The following is a 21784-nucleotide window of genomic DNA, read 5'->3' on the forward strand; positions in this document are numbered from 1 at the left end:
AAGCCTGAGAGAGCAGGGCCTGTTTGGACTCAAGGGATGGCCGAGAAGGGACCTCATCAATATGTGCAAGTATCTAAAGGATGGATGCCAAGAAGATGGACCAGGCTCTGCTCCGCGGTGCTGAGGAATAGGACAAGAGGCTACAAAACCGATGGCCAGGAATTTCCACCAGAACGTGAGGAAGAACTTTGTTTCTGTGCAGGTGAACGAACACTGAACAGATTGCCCGGGGAGGGTGTGGAGTCTCCCTCGCTGGAGGTATTCCAGAAGCCGTCCGGACACAATCCTGTGCCCTGTGCTGGGGGATGACCCTGCCTGAGCCGCGAGCTGGGACACCGGGTGGTCCCTTCCAGCCTGACCCGCTCTGCGGCTCCGGGGGTCCCGCGGCCCCCGGCAGCTGCCGCCGCCCCGCCTGGCCGCGTCCCGGGGGGGCCGCAGCGGGCGCTGCCCCGGGCCCCGCTCCCGGCGGCAGCGCGGGGAGGGGAAGAAGGGAAGGGAAGGGAAGGGCAGTCCCCGTCTGGCGCTGACGTCACGGTCCCGCCCGCGGCGGCGGCGGCGCGGCCGCGTCCCCGTGGCCGTGAATGAGCGCGGGGGGCGGGAGCGGAGCGGGAGCGGGCGGGCCGCGCTCCCACCGCGCTCCCACCGCGCCGCGCCCCACAAAAGTGCGGGGCTGCCGCGGCCGGGCCCAGCGCTGCCGCTTCCCGGGCCGGAGGGGCGCGGAGCAGCCGCGGGGCCGAGCGGAGCCGCTGCCGGGGGCGCCGCGCCGCGCCGGGTTTTTTATTTCCAATTTCTGATCGCAGCTGCGTTTCCCTCCCTCCGCCCCCCCGCGCCGAGGAGGAGCCCCGGCTTTATGTGGTGCTGCCCGGGGAGCGCTCGGCGGCCGGGAAGTTCTTTGTGTCGCCGTCGCCCTCCTTTTTTTTTTTTTTTTTTTTTTTTTTTTTTTTTTTTTTTTTTTTTTTGTGTGTGTGTGTGTGTTTAAATGTATAACTTCATGGGGCTGAACAGCACGGCCGTAGCTATTCAGCCCAATGTGTCCTGCACATGCAACTGCAAAAGGTCTTTGTTCCAGAGCATGGAGATCAGTAAGTACCAGTCCTGCTGCTCCCGGGGAGGGTGCGGGAGGTGCCCGGGGTGCGGGAGTGCCCGGCGGCCCCGCCGCGGGCGGGGAAGTTCCCGCGGGGGCTCCCGGCGGCGCCCGGGACCCTTGGCTGCGATGCGCTTTTCCCGGAGTGGTTTTCCTTCCCGCTCCGTGCGAGCCCCGCTCTCTCATCTGTTGCCGCTGGGGTGTCGGTGCGGGTGTGACCCGGCGCGGGCCGCGCTGCCGGAGCTGCCCGGGATCAGCCGCCCCCGGCCGCTCCCCGCCGGCACCGCGGCTGAGATCCCCGCTCTTCCCCATCGCGGCTCCATCACCGCCCGCGTCTCGCCCTTTCCCCGCGGTGCCCCGGTGCCCCTGCCCCGCGCCGTCCCCTCCTGCGGGGGTGATGCTCGGGCGCTCCCGAGCCTCCCCCGGGGGTCTGCGCTACCCCCGTGTAAATCGCCCTCGCCTCGGTACCGGGGGGGCACCGCGCTCCGGACACTCGAGTAGGGTTTGTGTTTGGGAACCTGTTCCCCCACCCCGTCTCCAGCCCCTCGGGGCTTTTTGTTCCGAAGGGCGATTTGGGTTTTTTCATTAATATTTTTCAACCCTCGCATAGCAGCAGTGAGGGCAGTGCCTGACCTAAATATTCACCACTTCTCTGTGTGCTCTTTCCCTCTTGGAAATGAAGTGCACGGAGGTGAGAGAGAAGGAATATTACTGCTGAGGGGAGAGGAATGAGTTGGGCTCTTTGGCAGTTTTAAGCAAATGGTATTTTCTGTAAAGGGAAGGTTTTCAAGGCATCCCAGAGCAGGAGGGTTGTCAGGATTGTACCCTGCTTAGCACCTTGTTCAGTGCCTTGAGATCCAAACCCTGCACAGACCAATGCAAAACGGCCCAAAAGGAAAACTTGGGAAAGAGTCTGGATTTTGCATATGTGCCTGGCACTGCGACGGGGCAGGCTGGCGCTCGGTGCGTGCAGGGAGAGCCAGCTGAGCTGTGCCTGTTTCTGCTAGCACAGGATCTGCCCCGTTAACCTCCAGCGGGGCTGCAGAGCATCTGTCCCTTGCTGTTTTGGATGGCTTTTGTCCAGTGTCGTCTGCCTTCTCCAGCTTCATCCTTGTTTAATTCAGGTGTGTGAATCCGAGAGGTCTGCAGGCATTTGTATACCGGGTACGAAAATGTGTTCATTCTGAATTTTAGCATAAACCATACCCTTTGTACTGTATGCACTTTTAATCTTGATTTAATCTCATTCGTGTTCAGACAAAACTAAGCTGGATTTGCCTGATTTTATTAACACTACCGGTACTGAATAGACCATTATTCTTCCCTGACTTTAACAGGCCGGGCTAGATGTGCATACCAATAGCAGTGTATAAATAATGAAGATATAGTTCTTTTTTGTGTCTGCCAGTTGCTGAACATAAACTGTGTGCCACAGAATCCCAAGGATGAGACTTTGTGTCTGAGCAAGGCTCATGGTTGTGATAAAAGTTGTGAATTAAAATGTGTAATGTCTTCTGAAGAAAAAGCTTATATTCCAGTCTCTTGGCATGAGGTTTTGTTGGAACAACTCAGGGTTTTAATTTCACTCTTTGACTTTTTAGAAATAGCATAGTTTATAATTTTCCCCCCCCATTTTTGTCAGCATGTGAAAGGCTTGGTAAGAGGCAGGTGCTGCTGATGGACGGGGGGGTGAGAGACCGGGAACAGTGAGTGACACCGGAGGAGACCTTGCCTGGATTGGGATGGGTGTTGTGGGAGCCTCGTGCCTGATGCTCCCAAGGTCCTTCCCTGACTTGTCCCCTGCCCTCTCTCAGCTCTGGGGTCCTGACACTCGGGTGCTGAGTTCACATGAGCTCCTGGGAGCCTTAGAGCGAGCTCCCTTACTGCTGCCCTTCCTTATTTCGTGTTGGGGTAGGTTTCTTATCACCAATGTTATTATTTCTTTCCTGCTGATGGCGGGCAGCCCTGGCTCACCTCTGCGCTACTGGAGAGCTCTGGTGGCACTACAGGGGCTGTTACCTGATCGCTTCCTGCACCTGGCTCCAGTGGAAAGGGCAGAGCTGAGCCTCCCTGAGATAAATTCATTCGACAGCGTTTTTCCTCCTCCAGCCGCTTGATTTTGTGTATCTTTCTGATACGACTTTGAGGGAACCTCAGAGCAGCTACCACCAGATGCTCCTTAATTTTTCAGCCAAAATGTTCAGTTACCAGGCAGGAACGCTTCGGGAAGGTGGCACGGGGAGGAACACGCCGACTCCTCCGGTTTACAGCCCTCTAAATAGGTTAACTGTCCAGCCGATGCCCAAACCCCTTTTCCTCGCAGGCTTTATTCCGTATGGCGGCTGCGGCGCTGCGGTGGAGGAAGCAGCTGGTTTCTGTGTGTGGCGCTCCCAGATTAGGATTAGAAAAGGGTTTTTTGGGGGCGGGGGCGCGAGTCTCGCCCGCCGCCGGGCTGGAGTGCCAATATGCCGGGCGGTGCTAAGCAGCCAGACGTCTGCAGCAGTGGGCTCTAATCGCCTCGGCTGGGTGAAGGAGGTCAGGGGTGACCGGCGTGGCGGAAGAGGCTGTAAATAACGAATTATTTGGCGCGGGGAGCGGAGCGAGGCGCCGTGCCTGCCTCCCCACCCGGCACCGGCACCGGCACCTGCCCGCCCCGGCCATCCCGCGGGCGCCTGGGCATCCCTGCGGGAGCTGTCAGGGCAGCTCTGGGCAGAGGCTTTGCCGTCAGTTTGATCGTGTAGGAGGAGTGCTATCCGAGGCGTTTGGGATTTTTGGGAGGCGTCGCTGCATCTCCCAGGATCGAGGCTGATCCCCCCCCAGCTGCAGCGCCGTGTCTGGCTGGGCTGCGAGCAGGTTCCTGTCCGTCCCAAGACTTCTAGGTTTTCACGGTCTTTGGTTTAATAACAAACCAAATGCATGTGGCTCAGCCAGGGATCACACCTTCTTTCCACTTTCACACTGCTTTTCTGACAAATGCATTTCTTTCCCGACACTCTGTCATCGGCAGTTGTGGCTTATTCCAGGGCAGAGTGGATATGAACCACGTGCTTCTTTATTCCCCCACAAAGTTTTCCTCATGGAGGGAAGCCAGAGCTGCTCCCGGTGTTTCAGCAAGCCCGAAAGTGCTTGCCCAGAGGATGTTCAGTTTGTGGCATCTCAGTTTGACCTCAGCCAAACCGGGGAGCTCCCTGTATCTGGCTCTGATTATGTGTCTGTGGCGAGCTCTGCTTTTTGCTGAGATCAGCATCCCAAGGTGTGATCCTGGAGGAGCAGAGCATGGGTGGCTTTATGGTGGCCCAGGGGCTGTCTGTGTGTGCCCTTGGCCATGCCAGGGGACCCAGACGCTCTGCAGTGCCAGCTCTGTGGGCCCACCTTTCATACCCAAGGAAAGTCCTGATTCCCCGAGCCTGGAGAGCACAGGGGTCTTTATTAAAATTACAGTTTATTTGTGCCCTCAGGTAGTGATTTTGATCTTAGTGTTTTATAATCGATGTCGAATGGGAGAATGAAAAGACACAGAGGGGGAAATGCAGGGCAAACAGTCAGAGTTTGTTTTTTTTCCTGTGGATGAACACCTGGATTGTGCTGTGCTGCCCAGCAGGACTGGCACACGGCACCAGAGATGATCCTGTATAATCAGATGTGATCATTTATAATGCCAAGTGGAGGCAAGACATGGTTCATTCTTCCTTTTCAGTCAGTGTCAGGGTGTTTGCTGCAGTAAGTCCTGTTACCTTCTGGCATGGAGGCATCCTCCACCCCCTGAATGTTTGCCTCTGTAGTGTGTTTTCAGATCCTGGTTGTGGAACAGCAGAACCTGAAGGGTGTGTGGGCAGCAGCAACCATATTCTTTTCCTTAAAGCCAGGAATTCCCAAGGTCAGATCTGGGATTACCTCTAAATTTTTGGGATATTGAATTAGTTGCTACCACTGCTTCCTTTGTGAATGGAGAGAAGAGCACCTACAAACACACGTTCTTACTTTTATTTGCTGTTGCTCATAAAAAAACCTAATAATTTTATAATTCTCAGGCTGAAGTTGGTGGTTTGATAAATCCAGTTTTAGAATGAATTTGTAAACATAAATTAAAAGTGGAGAGACATGAGGAGACCTTTCCAAGGGAAGTACCAAACTACATGGTGTCACTAATAAAGGGTAATTACAATCCTGCTCCTTTCCTGAGTAACTCAGTGTACACTCACGTCTGTCGATGTTCCATTCAGGTAGCAGCAGCTGTCAGAATTTGCTAAGCCTAATTAGTGAAAAAAAAAAAGGTAATTTATTTGCAGTGGTGTCTCATGTGAAAACTGCCAACCAGTTTGCTTCCTGGAGGGAGATCCCATACTGGTGTGTGGTTTGTCTTAGCAGATCCCTCCCGTTCTCTGACACACGGTGTGTCTGCTCCTGGCGGGTTGCATCAAAGTGACAGAGAGCTGGAGAGCTGGTGAGGAGAGAGGTACAAGGGCCACTTCGCTGCAATTGAGTGGAAACTTGGTTCACGCCATGAGCACACTCCCAGACGTCCACAAAGCTCAGGAATCATTGCTGTCGACAGGGATGTTTTAATGCAGTGTTCTTCCTGTCTGTGTGGCTGAATTGCTGGGTGATTATTTTATAACTATTTTGGGTGGCAGGAGGTAGGTCACTCGGGCAGGTCCCAGGTGAGGAAATGCATCCCAGATCCGCTCCTTCTGCGAGCGCCGTGGCCGAGTCCGGCACAGGGAGGAACAGGGAGGAATTCTGTGGCAGCAGGATCTGACCCCTCACTTCCATCATCCAGAACTGATCAGTGGCTGCTGCGTGCTGCTTCCTTGCTGCAGGGAATGCAGTGTTGGTCTGGGAGCTCCTCCAGGAGCAATGGGTGAGTGTAGAGTGTAGGGGAGCGGGGCAAGGGCGATCCTGGCGCGGAGCATGGGAGCAGCTCCCTGAGTGCCAGCTCCTGGAACCTGGACACAGTGCTGAGAGCTGGAGAAACCCTGCACACACACCCCTCTGGGAGCTGGAAAGACCCTGCACACATGCATCACCAAGGGCTGACAAGTTTTCAGTACTTGAGGAGGTCTCAGGGTATTCTGTGTGTGTGCACGCAGGCATAAACATGTCCGTGAAACTTCATTTAGTAATACAGGAAAGTGGCTCCAAATGAACTGGTTAATGAAGAAGTTGGTAAGCAGAGAAAGGACTTTGGGCTTTTTTGATTGTTGTTTTATTTTTTAGAGCAGATAAATTTCAGCTGTAAGAATTTATCGTTCAAATCAGAGGATTTGGGGAGCTATTGAGAGTAAAGAGAGCTTTGATGATTTGGCAAGGAATACAGCTTCTAAGGCAGCACTTTGATCTGCATTTTAAATGCTTCTTTGTAATGACAGTTTCACAATTTCTTTTCTCATTTTGAGTCAGTTTTGCAGAGGTATGTTTTGAGAGAAAATAGTAACAGCACACATTATTCTTGTTGGCTTTGGAGCCAGCTAGAACTTGTAGTTCATCCCAGATCTTTTGGCTACCGTGGTAAATTTATGATTGCACCAAAAAGGAAATTAGTAAAGATGTTAAATATTATCAAAGCTTTGCAAATCTTTTGAAATCTCTCTGGTGTGAAAACTAAACTTGCATTAGCATTTCTGCTGCGGTGTGTTGAGCAGTGTTTATCCCAGCATCCACCTAATACTGCAGGATCCTGATTTAGCTATTTTTCTTTCCTTCTGAAGGACACACTACTGTTTAGCACATGCATCCTTTTAGTTTTGCATTGCACCAGAAAGCTTGGCTCTAATGACTTGAGCTTTCTAAAGACAACCCTACTGGGAACTTTTTCCTTCCCTTCTATCTACAGCACCTCCTCAGATAAACTCTTGCTGGAGGGAGAAGGTTGTTGGTGCCTACATGTTCGTATACAAGAGAGGTTGTTGCATTAATTTATGTGTTATGGAGAGGGGTAGGAATTGGGAATGTTTATTAAGGTTTTAATTTAAATTTTCCATAGCATCTTGAATCCAGTTTGGAGAGAGATTTATGCCTCTCATTGGAAATCAGCAGCTTCAAGCACGAGAACAAATAAGCAGGTTTACCCAAATTGGTTTAGAGCTGTGTGGCAGCTCTCCTGGTGCTGGTTTTGACCTCTCCTGGCTCTGATGAGCTGTACCAGGCTGGCAGCTCTCTGCTTGTGGAGCAGGTGTGTAAAACAGGGCACACATTTCATTTGCAAGGTAAATTCGCCCAGGAAGTTGGGTCTTCAGTACATGCAAAGGGTACTGGTAGGCCTTAGATAAATAGAGCTGTGTGTACATTTGGCTTGCATCCCTCCCAGACTGTCAGTGACTGTGCCCGGTGGGGCGTTATCCCTGTTTTTGGATCTCTCTGGTACAGGGTGCTGATTTGAAGCATGTAGCCCTGAGACACGTCAGTCACCATCCCACTCAGAGATGGTACAACCAGGGCACTGTCTGTGCTCAGGCTCAGGTTGGCATCCACTCCACCTTCACTTTTAGGTTTTTTTTTTTAACTAAATGCTGCTTTTTCAAGGTGTACAGTGAGGCAGCATTGCTGGAGGCCATGATCCATCAGTGTCTCCTTTTTCTCCAGGTAGTCAGACTTGCCATTTCTCACTGGTGCAGGAGTAGGCTAATGCTCCACTTAGAAGAGGGTGTGTTTTTCGCTGTGTGTGGTGTGTGTTAGCGTGTCCCAGACTGTGGTGTTACGTAAAGACACCTTCCACATCTTTGGAAACTTGCCTCACAAGTTGTCAGTGTTGGTGGATGTCCACAGTGCTTTCAAGTGGTTCACACATTTGTGCTTGGTGTATTCAGTCTCGCACATCTCTTTAATAAAATGCCTCAGATTGGGTAATTTTTCACTTGCAGTACACATTCAAAAGCATGCAGTTAGAAAGGCAAGTGCTTTTGCACATGGCAGTTCTCTGAACCGTTCCTGAGACCCTGCTGAAGCCTGCAGAGCTGAGGGATTGTGATGTTTTGTGCCTGTGATGGTTTGTGCTCTTCAGCAGGTGCAACAGGATTTCCCACATTTGCAAACCTGGCCCAAGCAACCCAGCAAAGCAGAATTTAGCCTTGGCGAATGAAAACTGATTAACCCCCAGGCTTGGAGCGTACCAAGGATGAAAAAAGTTACTGGCACAAAAATCAAGGCTACTTTTCAAAGAATATGTGCAAGACATGGCTTGGGGATTTTTTTCCATCTCTTCATTCTGTCCAATATGTAAAGTAGCTGGTTTGTTACGCTAACCCCCTACAAATGATTGTCAGTAATAATTCTGTAAAACTGTGAATCAACTCTGCATGACTTTGTGCAAATAGACTGAGTAATTTCTTTGTTCTTTTCTTCTTACTTTGTAATTGGAGTCTGTAAAAGCCCAAAGGTTTGGTCTTGTGGAAAGCATGATTCATTTATTGGTGTCTGTGCCGACTAGTTATCTTTCAGTAATTCCAGAGTGCTGCTACAAGCCAAGAGTGATTCATACATGGCTAAGTGCACAAACAAATGGGGTCATGGCCATCTGCAGAAACTTTTCTAATCTATTTATGGTATCGGAGAAAGAAGTGGGTGTATTAAGGATGATGGAATAGGTGTCAATTACATTAGTGACTATAACTGGTTAAGTAACGCTCACCATTACTCAAAACCACATCTGCTCCTTGCTGAAGATCACAACAGCAGGTCCTGTTTAAATGTTAACACAGGTCTGATAGGAGAGATGGATTGAGTGTCTAGCCTGCCTCCTGAGGAGCTCACCATCCTCACAGCTCTTCTGCCTTCATTGAGATTCAGACAGGGATCAGGAACTTGCACTGGGAGTATTTGTAGTGGCAAAGTCCGTCTCTGGTGTTGCAGACCGTGGTCATTGTAAGCTTCACACACAGAATTTGGCCTTATACTTAACTTGTGTTGGTGGTCAGGGTAGGGTTTATCATTGGCACACCAGGCAAAACGGCTGTGCAACATCTCACAGTGCCGGTCAGGTGGTCAGTTTTCCTTCCAAATGCATCTTCAGTGGTTTGAAATCTTGAGGGAAGATAACCAGCATCTTACAAGATGGCCTTTCTCTACTTCTGTGCCTTTTCACTAATTGTGAGAATTTATTCTCCCTTTGTAACTGATAACAAAACATCCCTGGCTTCAGCTGTGTCAGAATTGCTCTGGTCAGGTTTCAGGCTTTTGCTTTTAGGCTCCTGCCCTGCTCAGGGGTGGAGGAGCTGGGCCCAGGGCTGGAGTTGGTTGTGAGGAAGAGAGTTTGAGATAGGAAACAGGAGGGCAAGGAGCACTGCAGAAGCCTGTGGTTGAGGGTCTCTGGTGGGCTCCCTCTGGACTCCTGACTGCCAGAGCCTGCCTGCTCGTCACCCTTGCGCACTGCAGCTGCCTTGGCACCTGAGATAGGTGGATCCAGCAAGATCCTGCCCTTGCAGAGCATGGAGTGGTCTCACAGTGTGTTAGGACCGTCCCATGTCGGCAGGATGGATGAGTGTTACTCGTGATGAGGTTTGGAAGTGGCCGTGGCCTCGTCTCCCTGAGCCCTGGGAGACCTGGATGGTCACTGCTCAGTTTGATTTCAGAGGACTTGACTAGAACACAGAGCTCATGGACTCCAGTTTCTGTAAACTGAATTTAAGCATCAGCACTGGCCAAAAATATGGGAGAATTTGGCAATGCATTGTTGTTGTCCTTTCACTGATGTTTTGAGCACTGGGCTCTGCTGCACCTTCCCTGCACGTGCTCCCATGAAGGGAGACAAGGCCTGGCTGACACCCCGAGTTCTCTGTGGAGGGGGAAGTGACCCAGACTTTTGCCCAAAGGACTGATGAGCCTCTCCTGATGTCTGAGCAGCTTTCTTCTCCTGCCCTTGCTTTACTTAAGTCAACAGATTGTGTAAGCCACATGCGAGATTTACCTGCAGGGCAAGTGGGAGAGAAGCAGTGCCATTTGGATGAATTCCCAAGAGACATCTAACCGCTGAGCGTTCAGACTCACATTTCTGAGCTGAGTCCTACAACAGTCCTGAGTCTGCTCGTCGCCTCTTCCACTCTTCCATCTGTGGCTTTGGCTGCCGAGGACGAGTCCCAGGGAATTTGCCCGCTGCGGCCGCTGGCTGGCAGCTCCCCTGCGGGCTGGGCTCTGTGCTGAGCAAGCTTGGAAATTCTCCCCCTTAGTGGTTTCTGTTTAATGTTATGATTAATGTCGTTATTTCTTACAAAAACAAAAGATCCCCCCAAAGCAGAGCGCCTCCCACACCCTCCCGCGCCGTTTCCCACGGTGCTGATGGTACATGGGGCTCACCCTTGGAGCCCTGCACTCTCTTCACAGGGTGAAACCCACAGCTCAGCAGCTGAAATGACCTGTGGTTGGGCTTGTCCTTGGTGCCTGTTCCTGGCCTGAAACCAGGCTGGATTTCCTTGTGCTCTTCACAGGTATTTGTGCAATGAGATCTCGAGTCGGTGGCTGTCGGTGTTCCCTGCACTGGCTTGGCTGCAAGGGCTCACTTAGGGCAGATGTCTTTCCTGGAGGGGCAAGTCCTGCTCCTTCTGTGTTGTTTTCATTATTTCTACCATTGTTCCACTTTACCAAGGGTGGTCTCCTTGCTTCAATACCTCAGAGTAGCATATACAGATTAGGCTGTTCATCACTAAGATCTGAAAGTACCTTGTGCTGCTAGGTGTTCTCTTTAGGACACTGAAGAAACAACATGATGGATGGGCACTTGCTTCACACAATTCAGGGAAAATTTATCTTGAATTGCAATTATTTCCCACGTAATAAGCAGGAATCTCATTTTTGTTGCTACACTTACATTACTGTAATGGGACTTTGCTTGAATGGGAAGACGTGTTTTCGAATTCAGTGTTTCCAACTGCTCAGACACACTCAAGGTGTGTAACATTTAATGATACTGATCACTGGTGTGTAATGCAATCAGGTTTTATGTTTCTCTAGTGTGACTTATTCATCGCAGTATATACACACTGCACCTTCCTCAGCTTTTTCTGGGAATGCAGGTGCTGGCTGTCCTGTCAGCTGATGAGCCAGAGGTGGGCTCAAAAACAAGGAGAGGGGGCAGAGGTCTCTGATGGATGTCCTGTGTGAGGTGCAGAACAAACTGCAGGGTTACAAGCACGTTCTATCCTGCTGATAGCTTTTAATCCTCTTCGTTCTCATGGGTTTTCTTGATAAATACACTTTTCAACCTCCACTGAGTTGCCATCCAGGCCTGAATTGTAAGGAACAATAAACATAATGGACAGACTCAATTTAACAGATTTCTCTATGAGCTTTTTATTAGTGCGGCTTTAAAAAAAAAAAAAAAGAAGGAAAAAGATATGACTGCATTTATTTACTTGAAGTGCAGAAAGCAGCTCTTTGAAATCCAAGGGAAGCGTGCCCGAGCGGGCTCGGTTCAGCTGGTGGCTGTGGAATGAGGGAAGGATCCATCCTGCTGCGCAGCCTGCAGAGCGCTGGCCGGTCTGGAATGGGTTAACAGTGCGTGCAGATGTTCAGGAATTCCTCTTTTGACTTAACCGTGGGGTTTTGCTGCTCTTCAGAGCACAAGTGCACTCCAGTCGCAGCAGGTTCATGGGTTTGGAGATGCCTTTCATCTCTCCTGTTCTTGCTGCATGCCCAGGAAGGGATCACGCTGTATCTTGTTGCCATGTGTCTCCCTTGGTTGTGTTTCTAGAGATTTGCAGACCCACATAAAGCATCCATTAAATTAAGCAAAATGGCCTTTAGAAAGCCACGTTTCAAGTGGAAGAAAAGCTTTATGTAACATAGGGGTATGTGAGGGGACCTAAATACAAGCTTAAATTGGCTGTTACGAAAATAGGTATAATTGGGTTTTTGCACAGTGATTTTACAGCTTCTGAGTTTAATGTCCTGATGAAATCCTGCATCCAGTCCACGTGCAGGAGATGGGGGTTGAGCAGCCTGAGTAATGGGGCTTGTTCTAGGAACAGCCTTGCCCTCGATTGCAAAACTGGACATGCCTGTAGTTTGCTGAGGCTCTGCCGTGTCTGAGAGGTGTCTGGAGTGAGGTGGTTCCCTCTCACCTGTGTTTGCCCTTCGGTCTCTCCCCTCAGCCGCCCCGTGTCAGGGGAAGGGGCATCTCCGACCCTGGTTGTAACTGCTTGCAGGTGAAAATTGCAGCTGTACCCTCCTAACTGGGCACGTGCCAAGAGCTGCAGCTTTGTTTTCCAGCCAGATCAATGCAGTTCGTTGAAGTCGTTGGGTAATTTAGTAGCTGGAGGCACTTCTGTGGGCTTGGCGTGAGAGCGACTGCTTCAGTTCCCCCCTCGGGAAGGCCGGGAAGGGTTTCCCTCTGAACCCGGGCTTCCCCAGCTGCATCTGGGCACAGGTGATGCTGTGGGGTCGTGGTCCAGCCATTCTGGGACCAGGAGCCTGAGGAAGTGGAGGATATCACATTTTGGCCTTGCATCCTCATATTAATCCTGATGGTTTTTCCTGTTTTAATATTTAAAGCCTTTCCGTTCTTCTGTCTGGGGAGACAGAATATTGGCTCTCCTGGGTAAAGATTGACACATCCTCTTTTGGAAAGCTCGTCCCAAAGCAGGTTTTCTTCATAGAAATCAAGGTGCCTTCAAATCCTGTTGGCAGGAGTTGGAAGAATAGTTTTTTAATTTGGTCTGTCTTCAACCAGTTAGGCCTGAGAGCTGGTTTCCTTTCTAAGGAAGCTTACTGAGGTCTTGCAAGGATGAAAAAAATCTGTTGCTTTCCTTGGAATCTCTTAGCCAAGGCATGGAGGAAAGCCTGGTACTGCGAGACAGGGTGGACAAAGCTGGGATAGTATTTGCTGCTTCTTTGAAACTATCCCTTTTTAATTGTCTAAACAGCATTTCAAAGAAAATCTCTGCTGTTCCCTATGTTCTTCCAGCATTATAATCCTATATAATCACTTTTCTTTCTCTAAAAGAATAGAGCATGATTTTTTTTTTCAGAAGGGAGAAGGGATAAATTCCAGATGTTGCTGGGATACACTTTTTGCCTCTGTTTAATGTCTAGTGGCTTTCAGTAAATATGCAGCAAGAGGTGGGGCTGGTGTTTTTATTCCAGGACAAATAATCTACAACAAATCCCATCTGCTGATGGGGGGAGAGCGTCTCTTGGGTGTGACCTGGTGGGGTTAGAGCTGATTTTGCCAGAGACTGAGGCTGGCCCAGGTGCTCCTTTGGGGTCTTTGCCCTTGGTCACTCATGGTCTTCACGCTGCCCTTCCCACACCACTGCCGAGCTCCTGCTCTGTGGGCACGGGGGGTCGGGTCCCTGGCATGGGAATGGGCACTTCTGCTCTAAACTGGCACAGGGCATCTTTGGGAGCAGCTCTGCTCTGCAGGCAGCCCTGGCTGGGTGAGGGCTGTCACGGTCTCTGTGCTGTCCCACATGGGATGCTTGGTTTAGCAGGACTCTCCTGGCAAGCCAGGCTTTTTGGTGCTGGTGTTTCAGCCCAGCAAAGGACATCCATGTGCCCCGCACCAGTGTGGGGCTGGATCCAGAAGCTGGGCTCTGCAGACGGGCAGCTCTTTTCCCTCCTTTCTTGCCCTTTCAGTGCATGCCATGCTCGTCCCTCCTCTGCAGCCTTGCAGGCTGAAGCCGCAGTGATTTTCCAGCATGTGTTGCACAGAGGCGTTGTGGGACCAACACGGCGGCTCCGTTCCCTGTTTCATGTTTTCACCTGTTTAGGCAAAGCACATCCCTGCTTTGTTGGCAGCCTGTTGGGTTGCACAAACAGTGTAAGACAAAACCACGAGCAGGTGTTGGTCCAGCCAGGGTAATTACTGGTTCCATGCTGCTGCTGGTAGGCAGAGAGCCTGAGCCACCCTTCCCATGGAGCTGTCTGGCAGCGCTGCGGCTGCAGAAGGGCTCCAGGCACGGCTCAGCCACTCCCTGGATCTCTTCCCTGCTGCCGATTGCATAAAAAAAGTTTATGCATATAAGGAGGGAGGGAGGAGAGCAGAGGGTGGCTCTGGTCAGGTTTAAAGCACCGACTTTGTGTGCCAGTTCTCATTTGCATTTAAAAAGTTGGCAAATGCATGGCTGAACCTAAAGGGCAGATGTGAGGATGGGAGCGTGCCAAGAGAGAGGGGAGAAGCAGCATCCCAAAATCTTGCATGACTTCAGAGGGTTCAGGCTGGCTTCTCCCACACATCCTAGACCATGGCCAAACATCTTGGATGAGACATGATGGGGAACACGTGCCCACATGTGCACAGGGCGTCACGCTGCATCACCTGGGCTGTGGAACAAGGAGGGGAGAGACATTGCTTTCTACCCTTTTGGAAATTTAGCCAGTGAAAAGCTGATCCTGATCCAGCCAGCTGCATGCACAGGGTCTCTTTTTCTCAACCTTTAAATTTCCTTTGGACTCCCACCCTTTCGGGGCTCCCAAGCCATTTTGTCATCCACTTTTTCTCAGACTCTACATTTTACTTTTGGGACTCCCACCCATTTTGGCCTCCAGTCTTCTTTTGGCCTTTCACTCCTTTCCAGCCTCCCACCCCTTTCCAGGCTTTGTGCAGCGAGCTGGCTGAGCAGGAGGAGGAGGAGGTCCAAGCTTGTTGCCACACGTTGGTGTTTGGCTCGGCAGAATTCCTTTCTTTCCTTTCCTGTCACGCTCGGTGTCGGTGTCCGTTCCAGCGGGGTGGTGGTGGTGCTGCCCATGGGCTTAGAGGCTCAAGGCTGCCCGTGTGCATTCATGTTTGCAGGCCCACTTTGGAGCACCTGCATGTGAAGCATCTAAATCAGCCTGACTTCCCATCAGCGAGCCCAGCCTGCGACCCCTCGTTATTTAGCTGCTGCAGTAATTTACAGTGACTCTCTGATCCTTAATCTTTTCCTGGGATTAAAAAGTTGGTTTTCTCTGTCCTCCCAGGTGGATGGAAATTAACTTTTTAAAGCTTTATTTGAGAGCAGTGATGTGCTGATGTATCCCCTTGAGCCTGCCAGCCTGCTGTGTTGCTGCAGAGGCAGGCGCAGTGTGGGGAGCGGGGCCGTGTGTCCGTGGCCCCAGCGCTGTGTCTGGCAGCGACTGCCTCCCTTGCTCTTGGGTTAAAGGCCACTTTTATAGGCCAGTAGGACTCCTTCTGATCAGACTGTACTAATTAGTACCAATTAACCATTATCAGTGACAGACAGTTCTTACAGGCTTCATCAAAGGGTCCTGTGTACACGTGTTTCTCTGGTGAACCTCCTGCGGGATGCAGAGCTCCCACCCAGCCCAGAGTGTGTCAGCTTGCCAGGCACTGGGGAGGATCCGTGTCCCGAAATCCCTTCGGTGTTGCGGGCAGCCACACACTGATGGGTGAGAGAGAAGTCATGAGTTGTCTTCTGTTGCAAACTTTTTGCTGCTTTGTTCTCCTCACTTGAAAATACATCTGCTGGGCATTGCTCCTGGGGTGTTGTGCAAGATTTTGCTGTGGCTCTTCCTCTTCAGTGCTCCACAGCCACTGCCCCCGCTGTGGTCATGGGGTGTCAGGAGACCCTGAGCTTTCACCCGGCTCAGCGGCATGTGGGGCTCAGCTCTGTGTGTTTGCAGAGGATACAGAATGTGATAAGCAGTCCATCAGTGCCGTGAAGTGCAGAGTGCTGCTGTGGACAGGCAGTCTGGCACTGTTGGATGTGGCAGGGAGGTCTCTGGGGTGGGCTGAGTGATCCCAGAAACTTCACAAACCTCTGTGCAGCTTTGGCATTGCCATCAGGTGAGATCAGGAGAGCGTCCTGGGGAAGCAGGGGAGAGAGGAACGGGACCTTGTGTGGCAATGTCTGGTGTGGGAAAAGCACCTGGGGTCATTAGCCAGGAGTGGTGGCACCTCTGGTACTGCTGGCCCTGTGGAGATGGTGGGAGCAGGTGTCTGCTGGCCAGGGGAGCTCTGCCAGGACGAGTCCCCAGGAGGGGAGCTGGGGTGTGTGTGCAGCCGCTCGGAGGTGGCTCCCATCACTGACGGATCCTTTCTGTTTTTCTTTCAAATGTCTCCAGGCACTGAATGTTTAGGTCGCACCTTTCCAGGTAAACTGGGTAAGTGAAGTATTTCAAGAGTTGCCAAGATCTAATTATGAAGGCTGATTGCATGATTGCAGCTGCTGTACCGTAAACACCCCGGTTACTGCTCCACGGATCGGGTGGGACATTGCCTGGCCCCAAGAGCAGCAGGTACCTGCTCCTCTGGTGCAGAGGGGATGCAGTGGTGTCTTCAGAGGCTGACTGTGCAAACCTGCTGTTCTTTGTCTCTCCACATCTGGCTGCACTTTGGTAATCCTGGATGGGATTTTTTTTTTTTCTTCTGCTGTTCAATGTAGAAACAAGTTCAAAAGCTGAGTGTTGTTTTAAGCACCAGTACTCTTTCGTTTGCTGCTACTCTGGCAAACTGATGAGCAGTGTTACATTGAGGAAAGAGACTTTCACTCTATTTTATGAAAGTAGTTGACATCCTGCACCTTTTTAAGTCATGAGATGTGGGACTTCTGCTGAGTGTGGCCAGAGATGCTCATGTTCAGCACAGACAAAACTGGGTGTTGGAAGCCCTGTTAAACCAGGCTCCTGGATTTGAGCTGAACCTGTTTGCCAAAGAGCCTTTAAAAAGACACTGCTGTAATGTTTATGGGTCTGTCGCTCAGTTTAGAATCGAGTTTATGACAGTACCTCAAAACTAAGGTGTCTTTGCTCAAATGTGGCGTCCCCAACCTGCTGAGGAAGAGCCAGCTATATAAATTGTTAACAAGTGGTGAATGAATTATTTTAATAAATGGCAAATCAATTGCTATAGAGCCTGGAAAGTCAATAGAACTTATGACCTTGGCTTATAACCACACTAGGATCCTTAACATGTTTATAATGCCTACAAATCATTCATTAGGCTTTTATCAAGCATCAATTAGTAAAAATCATAATCTAAAATAAGAGGAAAAAAAATATTTCAGTTCCTTTATTTCCAGCCTGGTGGCACAATTTGGTTGCACAGCAGGATAGCCCTTGCTTATGCAAAAAAGCTGTGAGACACCACCGGTCCCCCAGCAGCCAGCAGTGTTATCATGGTGCAGACATCAGGCAGGGGAACCGCAGGATCCTGAGGCTGGGATCAGCCCCGGAGCTGGGACACGCACACCAGCCCGTAGGGAAGCTGTCCTGCAGCAGTCAATGGTTTACTTACATTTATTTTATATTAATTGCTTTAAGATCTCAGGCAGATCAGGCGGGCAGGGGTAGCCGTGGTGTCCCAGTGCTCTGAGCAGCTGCTCAGGGCGTTTTCGCTCCAGCAAAAGGTGTTTGGCTCTTGCTCCACGGTTGTGAAACTCACACCCGTTCTCTTGTGCTGTGATTTGGGAAAGCGTGTGAGCGGGGATGTGTTCGAGCTGTGCTGCTCTTCCTGCTTTCCCTGGTCTTCCCATTTTTTGTGTGTGTGTTTGTGCCTCGGGGAGGGAGGCAGAGATGCAAGTGAAAACATGTGGTTTTCTTAGAATATAAATAACAGAAAATTAAGTATAATTTTTGTTTGTTGTAGAGTCATTCCCTGCAGTCTCCAGTTGTTTGCTCCTTTGCTGCACTCCTGTACTCTTTGGGTTTTTTTCATCTTACCAGATGGATACTATTCGGAGTGTGCTGCAGGACACTTCAGCGATCTTGCTGCGGGGTTAATTGTGCACCCAGCGAGAGCTGTGCTTGCAGACATCAGTGCATGCCCAGGCTTCTGAAAGCCCGGCCTGCCAGACGGGGCTGCCTCTATCAGACGGCTTTTTGCCTCGCCTTTGTTGTCTGGGTCCTTGTCTGCAGCTCCAGCCTGGGCCGGCATTCCCAGACATCGCCACCTCCACCACCCGCGTCCTCCCGGAGCGTCCTGGTGCTGCCTGCAGAGCCAGAGCCCCAGGGGGAGATGCCCCTGCCCATCCCAGAGAGATGCCCATGCCCATCCCTGTGCCACCTGGGTCAGAACACCAAACCTGGGCAGGGAGCAGCACTACCTCCCGCAAGGGAGGTTTGGTTTTCACTGGGCTTTTTTTCCTGGGTTTTTAAGGTATTCCACCATCTCCTCGATAACTCCTGGGTGTCTGTGGTGTGGATGTCAGGCTCTTGGATTCCTCTAAATGACTTGTGGATCCCTCTTGTGCCTGCTGAGAGGGAACAGTTTGGCTGAGCTGCAGTCTCTGCCCAGATCTGTGCTCTAGGGCATGGTCAGGCACCGCTGTGTCCCCTCCATGGGGAGTAAAAGAAGAGGTGCTGCAGTTTCTGGTGGATTTTGGGTTAGCTCTCCTGCTTCTGACGGAGGGAAATGGATACAGAGGGGGAAGGAGAGAATGCCCTCAACAAATGGCTATTCATCTTACTTAGGAGGAGGTGCATTCCTTGAACTCTGTAAAATCAAAGGGCAGGGTGGAGGGTTTGTACCAAGCAAAATTCACGTAGCTAAACATGTAAGTACATGAGAATGTGTGATTTCTTAAAAGTTTGGGTGAATTCTGGGAGAAGCTAGGTCATGCTCTGCGTTCACTGCAATGCTCCCCTGTGAAAATGCCAGTGTGCACCATTCTTTATTTTATTGTTGTGGGTTTGGGTATTTTGTTATATTAGTCTTAAATGCGTTTGTTTCCATAGCTGCGCACTGCTGATAAAAATCCCAGTGTGGGATCTCTCAGTTTCCCTGTGCATGTGCACCAAAAACAAATCCCAGGCAGTTGTCGGGAGATGAGCTGCAGCCGTGGCAGGTGCCAGGCTGTGAGGAAGGTCTGGCTGGACCCTGCTGAGGCTGCAGGTGTGTGGCATCTTGCCACAGTGCCACCATCCATTGTCCTGCTACAGCTCCTGGCTCTCTTGGTGCCTCAGTAGTCCCAGGGACCTGGAGCACCTGGGGAAGGAGTTGCCACTGGACTGGTGATGTTTTGGAGATGGGGTAGGAAGGATGGGGTAGAAACAGAGGGAAGGAGAGAAGAAAGTCCTCGTCCCTCACCTTTTTGTTGTATAAGGTATGGATGAGGTGTGCTGGTGAAGGATTGGCATCTGGTGGCTGCCAGGATGCTGAAACTCACTGTATTCACCATCAGCTGTTTGTAAATCACCTCTCATCAGAAGGAGGTGGGGATTTAATAGCTGTTTAAACGGTTGCTGGGTCTGGTTTTGCTTGGTGTCAGGCTGTAACTCCAGAGCTCCAGCCTGGAGCTGGCAGAAGGAGCGGGGGTTCCCTGCAGCTGCCTCAGGTGGCTGCTGGCTGTGCCCAAGGTTGCAGGTTCCATGTGGAGCGGTGCCACTGGGCCAGTGAGTGTCACTGATGCCCAGGGTGGCACCACACCACTGCCACCGTGGGTCACACTGGTTTGACATCTGTACAGCTGGCCTGGAGCACGTCTTCCAGGCATTTACTTTTCCTTCAGGAATAGTGAAATGAAAGGGTTTTGCTTTGCCCAGAGTTCTGATCTGTGGATTCCCAGGTTTGCCTGCAGCCCCACTCTGTGCTGGGTGTGCTCGGGGCAGCTGCTGCTCCTGCTGCCTGTGCTGGCATGGTCAGGGCATGGCCAGGGTGTGGGATCACCCCAAAACCTTGTCCCGAGGGCACATGGGAGTGGTTGGCCGGGAGTGCTTCCCCTCACTGCTCTGCCAGGGGTGTCCTTAACCCCCCCGGATGTTCTCTCTCCTTTAATGCATCTTTTTAAGTACTGGGTAAGTGTTTTCTTTCTGGCAGAGATGAACAAGGGATTTTAATAGGTCTTTTATTTTCTCTTCGTCCAGTTCCCTGGCAGTAACCTGCCATTAGCTCCTGCATTTATTTAGGGTATTTATATTTTTATATGTGGGGACCTCAACACTGGGAAGCCAAGGGGTTTGATCAGGGTCACACAAGAAATACATGTTAAAGCAGGGACTTGGCTTTTTCTGAATGTTGAGCTGACCTCTAGGCTTGGCAGAGAGGGAACATCTTGGTTTGTCCCCTTTTAATTGAGCCAGACAGGGAAAACAGAAAATAAAGGCTCTGTGGAAAGAAGCATATATTTCATTTTGCTCTCTCCTGTTGGCAATCCGCGCGGGGCTGGAATCGCAGGGATCTCTGTGTTCAGGAGCGCGAGGATGCTGTGTGCAAGCTACACCGGGAGGCAAAGGGAAGCCCGGGGCTGGAAATCCGATGGGCTCCTTCACCTCCACGGGTTCCAGCAGCGCTGGGAGGGGGAAGCTGCCCTGCAAGCCGTGTGCAGGGGAGGAAGGGCGGGCAGTGCGTGCCCCCTCCCCCGGCAGCGGTGCGGGCGGTGCTGCGGCTGCAGCTGGGGCTGCCTCGCTGCTCCTGCCCCGCAGCGCCTCTGTGCCCGCCTTGTCTGAGCAGCCCCCAGTGTGCCGGAGCACAATGCTCCCTTCACTCCCCGTCAGACTGGAGGTCTAGACGCTCTCCCTGCCTTTTGTTGTCAGGGTCACAGGTTAGGGAGCGTTCCCAGCTCCTTTTCCCTCCGCTGATCAGGGATCGCTCCCCGCGCGGAGTGCTGCGCCGGGGCACCCCTCCGGAGGGACTCACCCCGCTACCCGAACACGCTCAGACTTAAAATTATTGTGGCAGCTCCCAGAGAGAAATGTGCTTTTGAAAGGCAGTCGGGATCACCCCCACTCCAGTTCTTGCCGGCACAGATGCTCAGCTGACACCAGCTAAATAGAAACCTTTTAGCTCTTGCCAGTAAGTCTGGAGCAAACTGCCAAAAAGCATCGAGGACCAAGACAAAAAACGAAGTCAGGCCTGAGCAAAGTACTTACAAACGAAGGATGGAACTGATGTCTCTTGATTTTTAGGAGGAGGTTCTTCAGTCTCGGGGTTGGTTTTTTTCCTAAATAACAATGGTAGCATTTTAAAGGTTTTCAGCCGATACAAAGCAAGCAAGTCCCCTAGCAACAAAGGGAAGGTTTTTCCCTTAGTGCGGGCTTTTTTAACATGAAGCATTTGTGAAATTTTCCTTCCCTCTTAAAGACAAGTTTGGCTGAAGGAGACATTTTTAGTGGCTTTTAGACATATTTAGAGATGGGACTTGAAGCTGTGATGTTGCCCCTGCCCCAGCCCACCCCTGTCAGCCTTGCCCTGGCCAGGAGCTGCCTCTGGGCTGCAGCCCCTTGTCTGGAGGAGGGAGGTGCAGAGGAGGAAATGGCTTGATAAAGAAGTTGGGAACAACTTTTTTCTTCTTCCTGACAAGAAGACATAACAAAAAAATTGGCAGGTTCATGGTTTTTAATATTGAATTAAAATCTATTAAATAGTCACAGAGAGCCAAAACCTGAAATTGCTGTTAGGCACTACTCTTGGTGAAGTGAAATGCTTCTGGATCTGGCTCACTTCTGCATTTTATGTGTGTGTGTGTGTGTGTGTGTTTGTATCATGTGTGAAGAATGAGTCTGTGAGGCTCAGATAGAGGTTTTAAATAGAAATAATGCTGGCAGCTCTTTCTCCCTGAATCCGGGGCTATTATGTGTCTGGCTCTTGCCAACATGAATTGCAGAGGAAGTTCATGTGAACTCCCTGGCTGATTTGACAGCTGCACAGCCATGGTGGGTTCGAAGCCCAGGCACTGTTGAGCAGAAGTGATGACATTTTTTGGTGTTTCTTCTTTTCAGAGGGTGAGGACGGACCAAGGGAGCCTGTTTCCCACTCCAGTCCTGGCACAGGCAGGGATGGGCCCAACTTATTCCCCAAAGCTTTATCCGCGGTCCCAGATGCTTCGACTCTCGGGG

The 21784-nt window shown here is 51.1% G+C and overlaps 1 protein-coding gene across 3 annotated transcripts in view; it reads left to right on the forward strand.

Annotated features, from left to right (window-relative positions):
* The first annotated feature begins 565 nt into the window (after window positions 1-565).
* The window catches only part of PMEPA1 (prostate transmembrane protein, androgen induced 1), a 41619-nt gene continuing 20400 nt past the window's right edge, over window positions 566-21784 (forward strand). The window contains exons 1-2 of one of the 3 annotated variants that reach the window (XM_068207995.1): window positions 566-1082; window positions 16076-16114. In XM_068207995.1, the coding sequence (XP_068064096.1) occupies window positions 980-1082; window positions 16076-16114 (142 nt within the window). In that variant the 5' untranslated portion in view covers window positions 566-979. The remainder of the gene's footprint in view (window positions 1083-16075; window positions 16115-21784) is intronic. The other 2 variants (XM_068207994.1, XM_068207996.1) reach the window with 2 other exon arrangements.

Source organism: Anomalospiza imberbis, chromosome 17 (assembly GCF_031753505.1).
Source record: "Anomalospiza imberbis isolate Cuckoo-Finch-1a 21T00152 chromosome 17, ASM3175350v1, whole genome shotgun sequence".
Lineage (NCBI taxonomy): Eukaryota > Metazoa > Chordata > Aves > Passeriformes > Viduidae > Anomalospiza > Anomalospiza imberbis.